At 49.2% G+C, this 15,933-nt stretch overlaps 5 protein-coding genes across 5 annotated transcripts; 3 read left to right on the forward strand and 2 right to left on the reverse strand.

Annotated features, from left to right (window-relative positions):
* Nucleotides 1-325: 325 nt before the first annotated feature.
* EI90DRAFT_3017616 (uncharacterized protein) lies at nt 326-1,831 on the reverse strand (the record flags this gene model as incomplete). Its single annotated transcript, XM_039057126.1, has 2 exons — nt 326-1,708; nt 1,757-1,831. The coding sequence occupies 2 exons, from the start codon at nt 1,829-1,831 to the stop codon at nt 326-328; spliced, it is 1,458 nt and encodes a 485-aa protein (XP_038914328.1).
* A 486-nt stretch (nt 1,832-2,317) lies between these two features.
* On the forward strand, nt 2,318-4,847 carry EI90DRAFT_2925837 (uncharacterized protein; the record flags this gene model as incomplete). Its single annotated transcript, XM_039054898.1, has 4 exons — nt 2,318-2,629; nt 2,915-3,400; nt 3,515-4,424; nt 4,453-4,847. The coding sequence occupies 4 exons, from the start codon at nt 2,318-2,320 to the stop codon at nt 4,845-4,847; spliced, it is 2,103 nt and encodes a 700-aa protein (XP_038914329.1).
* A 119-nt stretch (nt 4,848-4,966) lies between these two features.
* On the forward strand, nt 4,967-7,459 carry EI90DRAFT_2925890 (P-loop containing nucleoside triphosphate hydrolase protein; the record flags this gene model as incomplete). Its single annotated transcript, XM_039054899.1, has 4 exons — nt 4,967-5,290; nt 5,348-5,989; nt 6,042-6,547; nt 6,736-7,459. 4 exons carry the CDS (start codon nt 4,967-4,969, stop codon nt 7,457-7,459), a joined length of 2,196 nt encoding a protein of 731 aa, XP_038914330.1.
* A 33-nt stretch (nt 7,460-7,492) lies between these two features.
* On the reverse strand, nt 7,493-10,486 carry EI90DRAFT_3064598 (uncharacterized protein). The gene is made up of 7 exons (XM_039060817.1): nt 10,436-10,486; nt 9,504-10,377; nt 9,307-9,443; nt 9,120-9,258; nt 9,009-9,060; nt 8,368-8,954; nt 7,493-8,310 (listed from the first exon to the last, which is right to left on the reverse strand). Exons 2-7 carry the CDS (start codon nt 10,110-10,112, stop codon nt 7,666-7,668), a joined length of 2,169 nt encoding a protein of 722 aa, XP_038914331.1. The 5' UTR covers nt 10,113-10,377; nt 10,436-10,486; the 3' UTR covers nt 7,493-7,665.
* A 3,505-nt stretch (nt 10,487-13,991) lies between these two features.
* EI90DRAFT_3064602 (uncharacterized protein) lies at nt 13,992-15,262 on the forward strand. Its single transcript, XM_039060818.1, has 4 exons — nt 13,992-14,074; nt 14,145-14,438; nt 14,493-14,556; nt 14,624-15,262. The coding sequence occupies exons 2-4, from the start codon at nt 14,170-14,172 to the stop codon at nt 14,861-14,863; spliced, it is 573 nt and encodes a 190-aa protein (XP_038914332.1). The 5' UTR covers nt 13,992-14,074; nt 14,145-14,169; the 3' UTR covers nt 14,864-15,262.
* Nucleotides 15,263-15,933: the final 671 nt, after the last annotated feature.

The raw sequence follows: 15,933 nt of genomic DNA on the forward strand, positions 1-15,933 counted from the left end.
ATGAATTACTGTTATCTCCTTCAGCGGCTCGGATGTGTGTGCATCCCATAAGCTGAGCATGTACTATAAGCATGCAATACTTTCTTCAATCTTTATTCAAGAGGCTGTACGGTCTTCCCCTTATCCACAGTTTTGGTGCTACATCTTCCTGTACTTCCGCACGATACCAGAGACCCCTTGCCACCAACAACATAGCTTACATAACGTTACAGGTATATACGCTTCGGAGACTGTCCACAATTCTAAATAGCGTTGCAGCGCAAAAGTCACCAACCTTATCGCCAGGAGGGTGTCGAGTAAGTAATAACGAGCACACTGGCAAATGCTAAACAACTTGGCTAATATCTACAACAATTGGGGTCCGTAACTTTCTCTGTACTAGAAATCGAGTTCCATCCCTGCTGGACTGAGGGCGGTAGGGCTCCAGATGATCATTTGGCACTCGATGACCGTACCAAGCATCCTGAAGATCATTAATCGATCCATATGCCCGTGGGAGCACGAGTTCTAGTCTTCCATTGAGCCACACTGATGCTTGGTTATCGATTAGTGGGGTTCTCGTAGCGGCAGGGTCAAGGCAAACCTCTCTGCTTGGCGAGAGGTCGTAAAATGGACGCTTGATCCAGGACTCATCAGAGTCATGCCCCACATCCGCGTCGGAATGATGGGCACGAGCTGTGGAGCCTTCTGCCAAGGGAAGAGTGGCTTGAGTGAATATAGGATCAGGGATGAGATATGAGCATGTCGGAGGGACGTTAGGATTAATAATCCAATACTCGAAGTTTGTCACCCGATAACCTGCAATGCACTGACATGATTCCGTTGACCAGGTAACGGCCCAGGTCCCATCAAATGCACCAACATAATGTGCTCCTGGAGAGAAACCAAGCATCTGGCGGTGAGGAATAGCTAACCTAGAGGATTGAGAGGATGGGGAGAAAGGAGGCGAGGCAAGGTGCTGAATAGATGGATCCCCAGAAACAGATATGAGCGTCATGTTGTCATACCAAGGGTTATCAAGACTTCGTTGGACTCGCACGACAAACAATCCATTATTTGAGGCTGTGGTTCCAGCTGGATAGTGGGAAAGGATGCCAAGGTTCACAGGGGTCATACCATCGGCGAGGATCATTATTTTACGTACGACATCTTCAGTGGCGACTCGGTGGCTGCCATGGACAAATTCGATCCAGGCTGGGGGGATGGCTGGATTGCGCTGCAATTGGCAGATCGTGCGCTGGTGGTCGATATCGGCCACTTCGATAATTCCATTGTCAAATCCGAGTGCAATATAGCAACCATCAAGGGAGAGTGCAGCACACGTCACAAAAATTTTGCGAACATGGATGTTAAGCTTATAATCGATCATGCTCTCATCCAATTTGAGGGTCTCCTCATCTGCTTTGTTAGTCTCCTCACCTGCTGTGTCAGTCTCCTCGTCTGCCTCCTCACTCTCCTCATCCGCTCCATTGATTTCCTTGTCTGATTCGTTGATCGCCCTAAGCAAATCCTCGCTTAATGGAATGGTGCCACCAGAGAACTCGCCAAAAGCGGAGAAGATCCGGACAGGATCAGCAAGATGGCCATATTGTTTGTAAATGGAGGGTGGGGCGAAATGAAGCTTTGATCGATAGAGTTCCCATGGTTCATAAGCGGCAATGGAAGCTAGCTCGTCTAAACCTCTCAGAAGTTGGGTTGAATTGTGATTCTATCAAAATGACATCAGACAAGCATTGGATGAATAGTTTGTACTTACATCGAATTGAAGTAATTCGTCAGGAAATAAAGTACCTTCCTCATAATGTTTGAACATAAAGAGTTGCAGGTGCATGAAAGTCAAGATGTATTTTTGCGTGATGAAGGAATTAAACTCGTTCTGCAATTCATTGGACTCTTGTGAAAAAAGTTGCGAAGGGTCCAAGTGTTTGAGTAAGTGTTTAATAACATAGGAGAAGCGCCACCAATATTCCTCCTTTTTCACCATAAATTCCTTCCATATTCTTTTAGCCCCTAAAGGGGGTTTAGGTATTCCGAACCCATCCTGCTCACAATAATTGTTGAAGGGTCGAAGGAGCAGCAATCCCAGACTCAGTGCCAGTCGCTCACGTGAGTTTCGCCGAAGTATATCCGAATTTTTCGGCGCGGCGAAACTGCGTAAGCGACTGGCGCAATATGTTGTTATTGTTTGTTTAACTCGAGTTCTTTGGCCTCGATAATCACACCAATATTTATTATATTTTCCGTCAGATAATGGAGATGATTGATGGGTTGCATCTATAAAACAATCCTACACTTTGTATCTAGTTCTTGACCTTGGATGTCACAAGCACTCCTCGAGATCATCAATCTAATCGAAAGCTCATCACTGCAAACGATACCGAATTTTCTCATCGCGTTGCTAGAAAGTCGTGATCCCCGGTTATGGACTGAAGCGACAGGTAACGCAGTGGAGAATTGGGCTTTGGATCTGTCTCAGAGGATCTATGTTAATGAGATCAAGACAGTTATTCAGAGCATACATGGCTTACACTTCAATGCCCACAGTGCAACGGCGGACAATGTAACAAACTTTAGCCTTGAGAAAATGATCGATAAATTCCGTTGTGTGACTCCGAAGACTTGGGCCTTAGTACAGTCGCTCCTTGATGCTAACGGAGAAGCACGACGACGTGCAAAGCCATCAAGAGAGGTGGCTGACTATCGGACAAGACATGACCCGAATGTAGATCTTGGCGAGTTGGCAGATGGCGATGATGTGATTGGGGAAGGTGAAAGCAACAGCGATAGTGAGAGTAGCAGTGAGGAAGAGAGCAAGAGGAATGGTCGTACTCGAGCAAAAAGACGTAACGCGGCACTTCTGAGAGTAGTGAGTTAACAATACTGGATCAAACTTATGACTTACCGGCGCACACAGAAAGGGGTCGCGATCCTTTCGATCTTGGCAAACAGTTCAAGCCAAAGATGCAATGCATTCCAAGCCATTCAAGGCTTCTTCCTTGACTCCACAAACACACCAAGGCGAGTCATTGAAGTACTCTCACGTGGAGGGTGGAGTGTATCGGCGGAGTCTATCTGCCATATGGTTCAGTCAGTGACCGAAAGCCTCAAAGCAAGCTTGAAGAAGCTCTCAGACCCCGGGTTGTATGCGATGGCATATGAAAATCTGGACTTCGACTTTAAGACGAAAGAGCCCGGTGATCAGAACCAAGGGACGTTTTCAAGTATAACAACAGCCACCTTTATTCCACTCACCTATGGTACCACGCTTGATGACCTCCGATACTCGAAGGAGCTTTGGGAGAAGAGCTCCCTTAATCCAGATAATCCCAAGGACTCGAGACCTCCTGCCACACCTGACCGACAATATCTCTTTGAGCGCATCCAAGAGCGGCAGGACAGTGTGCTGCAAGGAATGGAATGGTTTACACAGAAGATAATTGTCGATAACTACCTTGGGCAATACAAGGGTGAGCTTGGAAAGATGCCATCCTCATTTACATTGGACGTACCAGAGAAGACGGTGCAGTACCCTGCTCGAGCAATGCACCTGAAGGCATCAGTGAACGACGATAATATTGCGATAGTGAAGAGCCTTGAACGGCAGGCTGGAACAAGCCCAGAATGGTACCATTCCTTCGTCCGGCTGTGTCATGGTGACCTGGGTATGCAAGAAAGGCACGATGCGACAACAGAGTCGCGTGCGATTGAATCCACACCACAGGAACGACTCCAGTTCCTTGTGACTATACCTGGTGGCTTCCATATTCGTATGGCCTGTGTAGATGCCATCTGGCGAGTTCACATTCAGCCGAAGGCACTATGTGAAGTCAGGGGTGGCATCTTTGATCAGTTCAAGATCCTCCGGCCGAAAGACTCATCGAAACTTGCAAGTAACCCAACTTACCGCATGCTGAATGATGGAATCCTACACCTCACAAGTTCACACTTGCTGGTTTGTTGGGAACAAGCTACTGGTTTCTCCGACTTGAAGGAATTCGCCGACAGTGATCCATCATGGTCGGAAATTGTTGCTCTTTCAAAGAAGATCTGTCAGGAGAAGATTGCAGGATGGATATCCGAGGTGCGACGACAGAGTGAGGATCCACGAGATTATTTGGAAGAAGGCAACTTACTATTTCGACGTGATGGCCTGTGGTACTGCATGTTGGCACATGCAATGAACACTGGCGCGATAGGCGCGATGGAGGATCTTCTGTGGTTATGGGTGCTGATGTTCTCAGGCTGTGGGAAGCATAAATATGCGGCGCACCTCGCGAAATTTCTTCGCAATCTGCATTCAGTCTACCCTGCCCGCCTGGCCCAAGTAATCCGATCCCACTGGGTATGCAATCCATCAGGTCGACCAGATGGATTTAGAGGTGTAGATTGGCTTGTCGAGCGAAACAATCTGTATACAAAGGCAGGTGAACCCGCATATTCTCAGTCAGACAGTGACTCACTTACCTCAGGTCATCATTGGTGGCTCAAGCTCGAACAGGACACTTACCCACATTATCAACCAGTCTTCGCTGATAGAGACCTACCGAATGGTACATGTCAATATAGAACAGAACTTCTATATCAAGCACCGGGGTACACAACATGCCCCGGCAAAAATGGAAGTCATGCTTCAAATGCTTCAAGAGCGAATAAGAGGACCACATACTATGGTTAAAATAGAAGTTCTCAACGTTCTTCTCAAAGGGGCCCAATCATATGTAGGTGGAGAAGAAGCTCACAGGGAGGATAATGATGACCATGATGAGGACAGTCCCATCGAAAGGGATCCGGCACATGACGAGCCCAGAGGAATGGGGTTAACAATTAGTGACTTTGATGCCCTGTAGCATTCAAAGACACTCACAACTCTAGTGGTATGGGATTGGGCAGGCGGAGGTGACAAGCGCGGGAACCCATTGACTCGGCATTCCCCGGACAATCAATAATCCCAAGCCACGATCCATTTATGACACCCACCGCTCTTCCCTCCATAGGGTCAGATATCAAGGGGCTCCAGGATGAAAGCGAAACCCAGTTCCATGTTCGCGCTTGCATTTGGCAGTGTATGGTAGCATTAAGCTTACTAGCCAAGAGAAATGTTGTGTCAATCTCGGCAACAGGTTCAGGAAAAACAATGACCTTTTGGTTGCCTATGTTGCGTGAAAAGGGGATTACTTTCATAGTGACTCCACTAAAGAGTCTTGGAAGCCAGCTGTCCAATGAGTCCATCAAGAAAGGGTTTCCATCTGTGTCAATCACCGCAGAACTGCTTGGTGAAAAGCCTGGACTGGTTAAAGTAAGACAATCAACCAAGGTTTTCAGTCAGCGCTCATATGGGTTCACCTAGGATATTCGGCTGGGGAAGTTCCGTACAGTTGTCATATCACCCGAACTGATAGTGGATCCACGTTTCATGGCTCTTTGGCTTGACCCCCAATTTCAGAAGAAGGTTGACCGTATCTGCTTTGACGAAGCACATTGTATCAGTCAGTGGGGCCGAGACTTCAGATCTGCTTACATACAGATAGGACGACTATTCTCCATACTCGGAGATAGCGTCTCATTCTTCTTCACCTCTGCCACCCTCCGCCAGCATGTTCTAACAGACATGCTGAAGATTTCCGGTTTGCACTGCGGCACTGAAATCATCCGAAGATCGAATGATAGACCGAATGTTCACCTTTCCGTCCGCCCAATGAAGTTTACACTCCAAAGCTGTTTTGATCTGGCTTTCCTGCTTCCACTGGATGCAAAGGTAGATGATCAGGCATGGATAGATGCAAATATCTCACCGTTCTTGGTATACTGCAATTCTCGCATTGATACAATACGAACCGCCAGATTCTTGCGATCTCGCTTGCCACAGAGTCACCGAGATCGGGTTGTGTGGTATCATTCTGGAATGTCAGACACGTTCAAAGTGGACGTTGAAGCGAAGTATAAATTGGGAAAAATATGGGGGATTTGCTGTACAGATGCCTGCGGTATGGTGAGACGAACCCTTGCTATGCATCCAATGAATGCTAATGACACTTACTTAGGGTCTTGACTTACGCCAAGTGAAAGTCGTGGTTCAGTGGCGAGTTCCCAAGAGCCCCGATACACTCGTTCAGCGCTTCGGTCGGGCAGGTCGTGATGGCTCCATCCAAGCGATTGCCATCTTGATTGCAGAGAAGGCTTATTTCTCAAAGCCAAGAGTTGATAAGAGAAAGGCCGATCTTGAAGCCTCACTGCGTCCCAATCTGAAACGCAAAAATGGCCCGGTGAGTAGTGTTGCACGGAAGCGCGCCGCACTGGGAGATCAGGGGAACTTCCCCTACTCTCAGCCCCATGGCCCCCCTTCCGACGCACTTGTAGACCTTCCTCTCCCAGAACTGGAGCGTGCTCAAGTCCGATCAGTCAACGCACAGAGGACAGATGAGGAATTTCAGGATGACGATGACGATGATGGCGCTGAGAGCAACGAAGAGGAGAACCTAATGGATTATCCTTTTGATGGCCCAACCAATCCCGAAGGGGCACAGATACCTCGGGGTGACAAAACAAAGTCGTCCAAACCACACAAAAGCGGCCGCCACTCGAAGTACGAGAATATCGAGAGCTCGGTTGCAGAATTTCTGTATGCTGACATGCTCCCAGAGAGCCATCCTCAACGTGGGTGCAGGCGAAAAGTCCTGGATCATGTCTATGATAACGTACGACTCAGTGAGTGACAACATTGAACTGCATCACGAGTCTTCCTCACGTGGGGCTTTCAGGGCCTGAACCCTTTTGCTGTCCGCATTGCACTCCGCCTCCCTGCCTCTCCTGTTGTGACCTCTGCGATCCCAAGCGAACTGAAGGGATGAATGCGCTCGACTCCCCACCAAAGAGATCAAGGAGACCAAACCGAGTGAAGGTCGTGACCGATTACACCCGCGGCGAGACTGACAAGCGGCTCAAGGCAGGGCTTGTTGGATGGAGGCAACAAGTCCACGCTGAGTTCTGGGGTGGCAAAAGGGACCACTTCCTTGGCCCTGCTGCTCTGATCTCAGATGAAATAGTCGAGTTGTTGTGTCATCTCTCCCACGCTCATGCACTGCGCACTGTCGATGATATTTCGAATAACATCCGGGGTGCACAACGACCATTCATAATGAAGCATGCCGAAAAAATCCTCAACTTGGTGCACTCCATCGCTCCCCCCCCCGAAATCCCTTCATCCAAACTCAAGACAGAGTCGCTGCCGCCCAATAACCCTGTGCAACATGTTACCGTCGCTGCACCTCAACGGGCCCCTTACAAATGCAAGCTGTGCAAGGTAGAAGGTCATACACGTACGTTGCTTTCCTCCCACTTGGACAATTCTAACACCAATCTATCCTTGACAGAACGCAATAAATTTTGTCCCGCAAAGCAGAATGCTATAACCTCAAGTGCCATTGCGTCATCTACCATGAATGATCCTCTCATTAGCTAGCTCGATATATTGTATTTTATAGGCTTTAATTAATTATAAACGAATTTCCCCGCGCTCGTCACCCATTATCTGACGGAAAATATAATAAATATTGGTGTGATTATCGAGGCCAAAGAACTCGAGTTAAACAAACAATAACAACATATTGCGCCAGTCGCTTACGCAGTTTCGCCGCGCCGAAAAATTCGGATATACTTCGGCGAAACTCACGTGAGCGACTGGCACTGAGTCTGCAGCAATCCCATGAAATACCCTTTCACGTCATCAATGAAGAATACTTTGTCCTTCTCATCGCCAATTGGTTCCCCCGTGATGAATTCTTTTGCCGTTGCATGATATAAGGTGACATCCTCTGCATTACTTAAGGGAAGATTGACGATGGAGCTGATTGGTTCTAATGTCGCACGGATCTCGTCTTCGCCAATGTTGAAAAGCTGTGACATAAAAGAGACGCTCATCGGCTCATGCGCCACAACAATCGCACCCACCACTAAGCGATACTTCTCGGCTACATCTGGGTGAATACCAGATGAATTCAGCATGTAGGCTTGTCGAAGAATTCGCAAGTACTCCCAGTCGAGGTTGGCAGGTGCATCGGTGAGGTTTAGCAACTCCCGGAACACCGACTGTAAGGTCCGGCCACGCCATGTCTGCAGGACAACATCGCGAACCCGGAGAGATGCCATAACGGGTAACCCCTGACAAGCCCGAGCAAAAGCGTCGAGTTCATCCTTGTCTGGTTTCCACGAATATTTGTCAAAGAGGTGCTGAAGGCCTTCTTCCATCATACGGTGGACCGTCTGGAAAGCTTCTTCCACTACAACTTGAGCCTTGTCCAAATCTTCACATAGTATGACATGACCCCTTGCCCGAGCTTTATCCCAAGCTGAAATGACCCCTGGCTCAGGACGACAACTAACGAGCACAGAAAATATCGGTGGCAGCTCCTGAAAGGCAAGAACCAGTTCCAATAGGGACCCGAGTCTCTCCCGATCTCCGCACTCATCAAGGCCATCCAGGACGATAACGACGCGATCCTTGCTCGAAGACCAGATGTCCTTCAAGTCACGCATCGGGTCGATTATCAGAGTATTGATTTGTCGTTGCAGAGGGAAATGCTGAACAGAGTCCAAGGCCGGTTTCCGAAGGTGATTGAGGAGCGAAAATTTAAAGTCCTCGTTGAAGGATGCAAGTTGGCGGGCAAGAGTAGTGGGGAACAGTTCGATAGAATCCAAGCCCAACCCTGTCCGGTTCTTATCCCAAAAGTATGATGCCGCTAGAATGCCCTCTTTCTCAAGAGTGGACGCGATACTCATAGAGATCGCAGTCTTTCCCGTCCCAGGAGATCCCCGTAGCCAAACAAACCGGTTCTCGCCTTCCCTTAGGTGCTTGATTAGGGATTCTTGTACCTTGACGCGTGTGCCCGGAAGACACTCTGATTTGCTCGTCACACACGTGTACTCGGCTGGGGCCCGCTTGAGTCTCGATAGCTCAGCTAGAAGTATTGGGGGTGATTAAGCAGCCTTGATGCATGTACATAGACGCATACAATGAACCGATAAACGCTCGATGCGAAGCAGGGCTAAAGTCGATATCCTAAGCTATGGCAGACATAAACAGTCAGGTTTGAATCATTCAAGCAATCTTGAAGCATGCAAACCTGGAGTCGATGAATAGCATCATCCAAGCACCTTTTCATACTGGTTATTTGTCGTGCTATCTCGCGCACTAGAATGGCCCTCTTGACGATGCTTTTTTTCTGGACCGCTTTGATGTCCTCCACCTGTTTCTCCAAAGCCCTGTAAAGGAAATGGGTGAATGCGAACAAGAGGAAGACGAGCACGTACACGCGAATTTCTTGCACTAGGCTGTCAAGCTCGGGAGGGATTTCTCCAGTCCACTTATGGAGCTCGAGCACCGAGTCTTGTGCTTGCTCGATCACGACGCACAACTGCTTGAGATCCTCGGCATTGCCTTTGAAATCCTGCATGCAACGTGCATGAGGAAATTACGCCCAATAATATCATCAAGATGATTCACAGACCTCGTAGATGCTGATCCACGTAAGAAGCGTGTTCGGGACCTGGTCAAGATTCTTGATGGGGGAGAACTTGAGAGCAGTGACTGCGGTTTGGAGAAGGAGTTTGGTGCCGGCGATGATCGTTTTCTTTCGATCGGAGCTACGAGGCGTGGATCCCGCTGGGACCGATGAAGTAGCCGGGACTGATGCCCCAAGTTCTTGATGCGTGAGGACGCTGGCGTTGTGAATGGAGCGTGTGCTGGGCATCGCCTGTGGGCCATCAAAGCCCATTTCCACAGGAAGCGGACGTCGTGGTGGCGATGGATCAGTTGAGGATGGGTGGGGGGGTGAAGTGAGAATAGGATGGTTGGGATGGGGAGTGTCTGGCTGGTCGGAACGATTGCGATGGGAGGGGTCCCTCCGCAATAACTTGGACACGCGATAGGCAAAAGGCGCCCGCCGCTTCAGACCCCGAGGGGGGCTGCTAGGAGGCGATGGAGTAGGCGCTCTGGCAGGGATCTGAGGGTTGGGAATAGAGGGACCAGGGGACGGGGCCTGCGGCGAACCATCAGGAAGTTCAGGAGCGCGCTGTGACTTCTTGAACTGCGAGCGGGGTTTACGGTTTCTGGGCATGGTGTCGCAAGCGACCACAAAGGGGCGTGTGTTTGGTGGCAGAGCTCTCACATGATATCTGCTCCTCGCCTATTGTGGACGTACTTAACGGGTAAGACAGCGTTGAACCGCGCGGCAAGTAATGAATTGGTTTCTTGATCCGGTCAGTAGGTCTTGTCTTTTATTGCTTGGGATTCAACGTGCACGTACGTGCCCGCTAGCTGCCCACCACGATGAAATGGCTCCGATGGACGGCTTAGAGGCTGAATGGAGTGGACCATGTTTACTTTAAAGACGACATGAATATTATTATATTGCGCAACTGGCATACAGATATTTCTCACCGATTGTGTAGAAATGGGTACACGCAATCTCGACCTTAAAATCGGCATGGGTAAACAACGGCAACCCAACCCAACCCAACCCCCAAGTCGGTGGTAGAAGCTGCTGAAGACATGTTGCAGATGGGTGTGGTGTGCGTAAACACAGGCCAAGAACAGCACCTGTGCGCCAATTGCTAGGGCGCAAAAGTGACATCCTCTGCAGTGGTGGTTTCTAGAACTTGCGATACCGCCGCAATGCGGTAGCTGTGCGAGACACACCTGATCATCACGCTTCTAGGCTGGCACCCTTATCTCTACGGATAAAATCTAAATATTAAGATAAAACTGCTCCAACAGTACGTATATAAACTTCGAAGCGTTGAAGAGTCGAGTTAGGTAGGACTCCGGCCTCTATGACTTCGTAATACCAGATAGAGGGCTGAGTGAGGCGTGTTTATGAATTTTCAAGCGGTAAACCAAATTGGAAGAGCGAGCAAATACTTGGTATGAGTGAAAAGCGTTGGGATGGGTTGCCCAATCACCGACCCCAAGAATGGAGTGGGTGTGCCATTGTCAGCCGCGAGAACACCAGCGTTTGAACTCCTGATACAGAAATTGCGCTGAATAGAGCTAGAGGCGGTGCCAAGACCGGCTGGACTGCCAAAAGCTGCAGGTGTGGAGTGAAGGAGGGATGTCGAAGGAACTCGGCAAATTGGAATGACATCAAGACAACGAGGTTCCGCATGGAGTGCTCTCCTAACAGGAAGACGACTCTTTCCACCGTCCATTGATCCGCTGAGTGGAAGTGCAGTGTTTTCCCAATGCGGAGGGACGGCGCCTGCTTGTCCCATCCGGCAAGGCTGTAGCCACTGGGGTCCTATTTAATGCAGAGGTTACATTGGGAATGATAGGATACTCACCAATGGCGCATCATCAGTGGCCACACTAGGGGCCCCGTTCGTAGGGGGAACAGTATGGCAGCGTCTAGTGGAGAATTTGCTTCAGGACATCTCATCTAGTAGCGCCGGGACGCTCAAATGAGTGGCCGTCATCAAGAACGGGTTCGAGTTGAGCAACCAGTGAGTTTACGTGTACTAGACGTCACAAGCCACCTGCATCATACGAATAATATATGGTTCCACTACTGCTTTCCGACGTCCTCTTTTGGCTGTGGCGTTAATCCATCGGGTTCTACCACTCCTAAGATAAGCGCTATATTGATGTTAGCGAACGCAATGTGCAAAATGGACAGGCAAAATTAGGTCAATCAGCAGCCGAACGCAGCTACCTGAAGTTTGCTGCGTCGAATCATATCAAACGGTTGCCCCTTACTATTACGTCATGCCTAGCCACACTGTGCTGTTACTTACAGCCTGGCATCCAGGTGCAGCTATTGCACCATGCGGTTACCGGTCCCCGGTTATCATAATCGGGAAGTTAATGGATAATTGATCAACGTGAGTTGCACAACACTTGTACTCAATTGCAATGGGTCAAACGAAGCGGCGTGCTACTAGTTAACACTTGTGTGCTTCTACAATGAATCGAAGTAGCGAGGGAGGCTTGCAGCCAAGGCAAGCGTGACCCTGTGTCATTTCGGCTCCCTTAGACGGGAACGGACATAGACTACCTATAAAGATATTTCTAATGACTTGATCGGGCCTAAAGAACAAGCAAAGTATTGCCAAATGCCGGGAGCGTGCTATATATCAAAGCAAAAACGATGACATGTTGAACTTCCCTAGCCGCGATCGAGAGCAGGAGGGGGCGCATGCCTCAGAGGCAAGTTCAAATAAGAGGAATGACCCCGCTAGCTGCCGAGCTAAGTAGAAATAAATAGGGCGAAGTCGGCGAGACTGAGTTGTATCAGTTCTCTATCCCAAATGGGGTCAAGTTGGCCGAGCCACAGGTTTGCTTCTAGCCGTGACAGGGCAACTTGGACAATCAGGATGGAATGTTGGGTGATCACCGAAGGCGCGCTTTCACGCGGCGCACGCTAGTTGCCGCAAATCAATTTTGGGTTGGCTTCCAAACGCGGGTCACGACTTTCTAGCCGATAGCACACAATTGGCTCACGGCGCGTCAAGTCTAATATTCAGACTCTGGGCTTCTGATAACACGTAGCCAGTCGAAGTCATGATCAATCCTCGCCCATCCTATCTCTGGCCCTACAGACATTTCTCCTGGGCCGGAAATCCATCCAGTGCATAAGTGGGTCAAACTTGGTAAGTACCAACCTTCGCCCTATCCCTATGCCATCTATGCGTCAGCTCAGAAGGTTTTTTCTAGCTCTCGCTCTCCGCCATTCCGTCTCATGTTTTTCGGTGCAGTCCGGATGCGATCGCGCTGTGCGCCTCGGTATCACCACGAAAGCACTTATTCCTCACTCATGCTTCGTTACCGTGCTTCATAACGCGCAAAGGTCTGATAACGAGTGGCGCCTCTAGGACAGAAAACTCAAGCCTTCGAACCCGTTACACATTTTACGTTGTCAACGAAAAACCCACCGCTGAATACATTGTCGCCATTCTCATCGGCTATCTCGAAGTCGCAAGCCTTGGGGAGGGGGTAAATGAGAATTTGGCTTTGGGGGACTACGCCACACTCCCTTCGATGGACACTGTCATCGCGGAAGAACCGAAGTGTGGTTTAGTGTTCTATGAATGCCGAACACAATTTCTTGGCGACGTAGCCCCCGCGTTCGATCATGGGGCACACAAGAACTGAGTAACTGTGTGGCAACAGTTGCGGAAAGCACTTCAGTTGTGGCTTGGACATATATAGAGCCTTCCTCATCTTAAATATTAGCACCTGGTAATGCCGTATTCATACCCCTCGGATCATTTGACTCATCTTCCATGCTGGCATTGCCTCTTGCTCTATTGTAAGGACCTAGGGTGACATGCTCGAAAGAGTGAATGCGACGATCCACCCCAAAGTCTAGTATCTCAGGCCCTAGAATCTCGACCCGGCAATATTTGTTGGCTTTCCTCTATATCTGTTGCAACCAGCGACGGAACCGCAATTTGGTATCGCTTGCCCAGCACGTCTTAAGTAGCATTTCATCGCACTCGAAACGCTCAGCGATTGATCTTCCGGAATCCTTATTCCGCCGGCGGTGCGCTGTCTGGACCTATGCACAAATCAAGCGCTGGAGAAAAGTTGTGTCGCTACACATGCAATCCGCTTGGGGTCTCCTGTGCAAGGGTCTAATATTACACAGTCTGCTCGATGCGTTGCCTTCATGACACAGACAGAGCAAATAAATATTGACGCTGTTCGACTTCCACCTGACAGAAGAAGGTTAGCGCGCGCCTCCCACACCATGCCATGATATCCGTGTTAGTGCTCTACGACAGGCACCCCTAATTTAATCACTCTCTACAATACGCATCGAGGAGCACTGATACCGAATCGCATTCAATTGAAGTGTATCCCAACTGGATTTCTGGATGACGATGATGGACAAACATGGACCGTCCGTACTGGTTGTCAAACCATTATTTCACTTCCGAAACCGATTGCCGCGGTCGGCTTCACGTTAGGGGACCTTTGCGCTGTAGAAAGTCCAAGCACAGTTTTTTCGTCAGTCCAGCTTTTTACGCTGGAATACAGCGCCCTTTTCTTGTGTCAGGCTCACAAAGGAGGCACGATCTTAGCGTTAGTAGATCTCATATAAGGCTGATTGTTCCATTGATGGGCGAAGCTTATCCACCCACTCACAAACCAGCCACCCCTTACCGACGTTCAATTACATGCTGCTGCGATTTACAACGAATGACCTGAGCCACACGACTCTGCGTGGAGAGGATGGGGCTGACATCTACACAATTCAAACTCCATTTACACATCTATTTCGACCTAATCCAACTATCCTTTCACGCGTAGGTCCTTCAAGAGAACCGCCTTTGGAGGCAATTGCAACGTTGAAATGGTGCTCGATAAGTCCTGACATGCTCGTGCGTCCAAACTATAGCGACATTCCGGTTGATCAGTACGTGCCAAAGAAGGGGTGGCCAAGCACGTATGAACAAACAAAAAAAGCTCTATCTCTCCCGGACCTAACATATCCTGCCAGGTCTCGTATCTTCAGAACATCACAAGGCAATTGGAAATGGTCCACAAACTCCGGGAATATCGAGGTCGGTGAATATAGCCTCCATGCATTCCCTGGCGGCTGAGCTTAGCATCTCCCTCCTCGGCTGCCAGCTTTATGATTCAAGCTCACCCCGCCGATTACTCGCATCTTTGAGCAGAGAAGGCCAATATTTCTTCTTGAACATCGAGGATTCAGCCCTGAAACATCTCGAGGACATCATCATTGGATTTATCATCTCCCAGCGAGACCTTATGCTTCGTCGACAAAGAAATAATACTCGTGGAAGCATTACCTTCATCAGTACATTGGATAACACGATTCACCACCAGATGATCAACACGACTATGTGACCGAGGAGCCGTAGGGAAGTCTAGGTGTCAGATAGAAGTGCTGTTACAGCGTGCAATGGGAAGGGTCTCCAGGTGTGGCCGCAGCTGAGCCCGTTCTTCAGTGCAAAAGTGATAGATACGAAACTCAGGATCGGGAGGAGGATCACGCCTGTGTCTAGAAGCATAGTGAATTAGTCCTATCAAGGTTTTGAGCTTGGCTTTTGCTAAGCTGCTCGTTGCATCTTCTGATGCTCTCGTGAGAGTAGTAGCTACGGGCATACTCCTGCAGGAGGATCCTTCGCAGAAGAAGTCCTTCTCTACGCAACTCAAAAATGCGATGTTCATGGTGTTCAAGTATGATTCATTGGCGTTCTCGTTTAAGGGGACGCTTGTAATGTTAGATGGAGCGGCCAATATTAGGATCCTTGTGAATGGATTGGGGAGGATGTGTGGTTTGACCTTGCCCAGGTTTGATCTGCTTGTTTGAGGGGGTTCCCAAGTTGCTTCAGCTTCGGGAACTGAGCTCCAGCAACAGGAAGCTGGTTGGTTGGCATGCATCTTCAGCTCCGACTTGACACTTTGCTGAATGAAGTGCCTCATACAACCATGACTCGTGCCATGATCAATGACCCAGCCTTCTCTCCCTCCAGGACCAGGGCAGCGGCAAGCTGTTCACGAGGGGTCCTGATGGAGGGTTACGTACTAGCTTGGTTGTTAAGATGTCTGTTTTCAGTTCCAACCTCCGACTGTTTCTTTTGAGTAGGAGTTGAAGAAATTTCACGTTGCCCCACGGGACTTACTCCATGAGACCCAACTGAATGATACAGTTCAGGTCACAAGACAAGGACATAAAATCATGGACAAGCCTGGCATCGAAACCAGGACCTCTCAGTGTGCTACCATTACACAACTCGCCTGTTTGACCATGCCGGTATAGGCTGTTAAACTCTATACCTGTCATATCCATCCATGGCCATCAACTTCCACTACCTCCGATCCCTCTGGACCACCTCCACTCCTTCTTCACTAACCTCAGAGCTCCCATATTCTGCAATATCCTCGGGATCCCTTGATGGTCACCACCCCCTCCT

This window comes from Cantharellus anzutake (assembly GCF_015039405.1).
Source record: "Cantharellus anzutake strain C23 chromosome Unknown EI90scaffold_35, whole genome shotgun sequence".
Taxonomy (NCBI): Eukaryota; Fungi; Basidiomycota; class Agaricomycetes; order Cantharellales; family Hydnaceae; genus Cantharellus; species Cantharellus anzutake.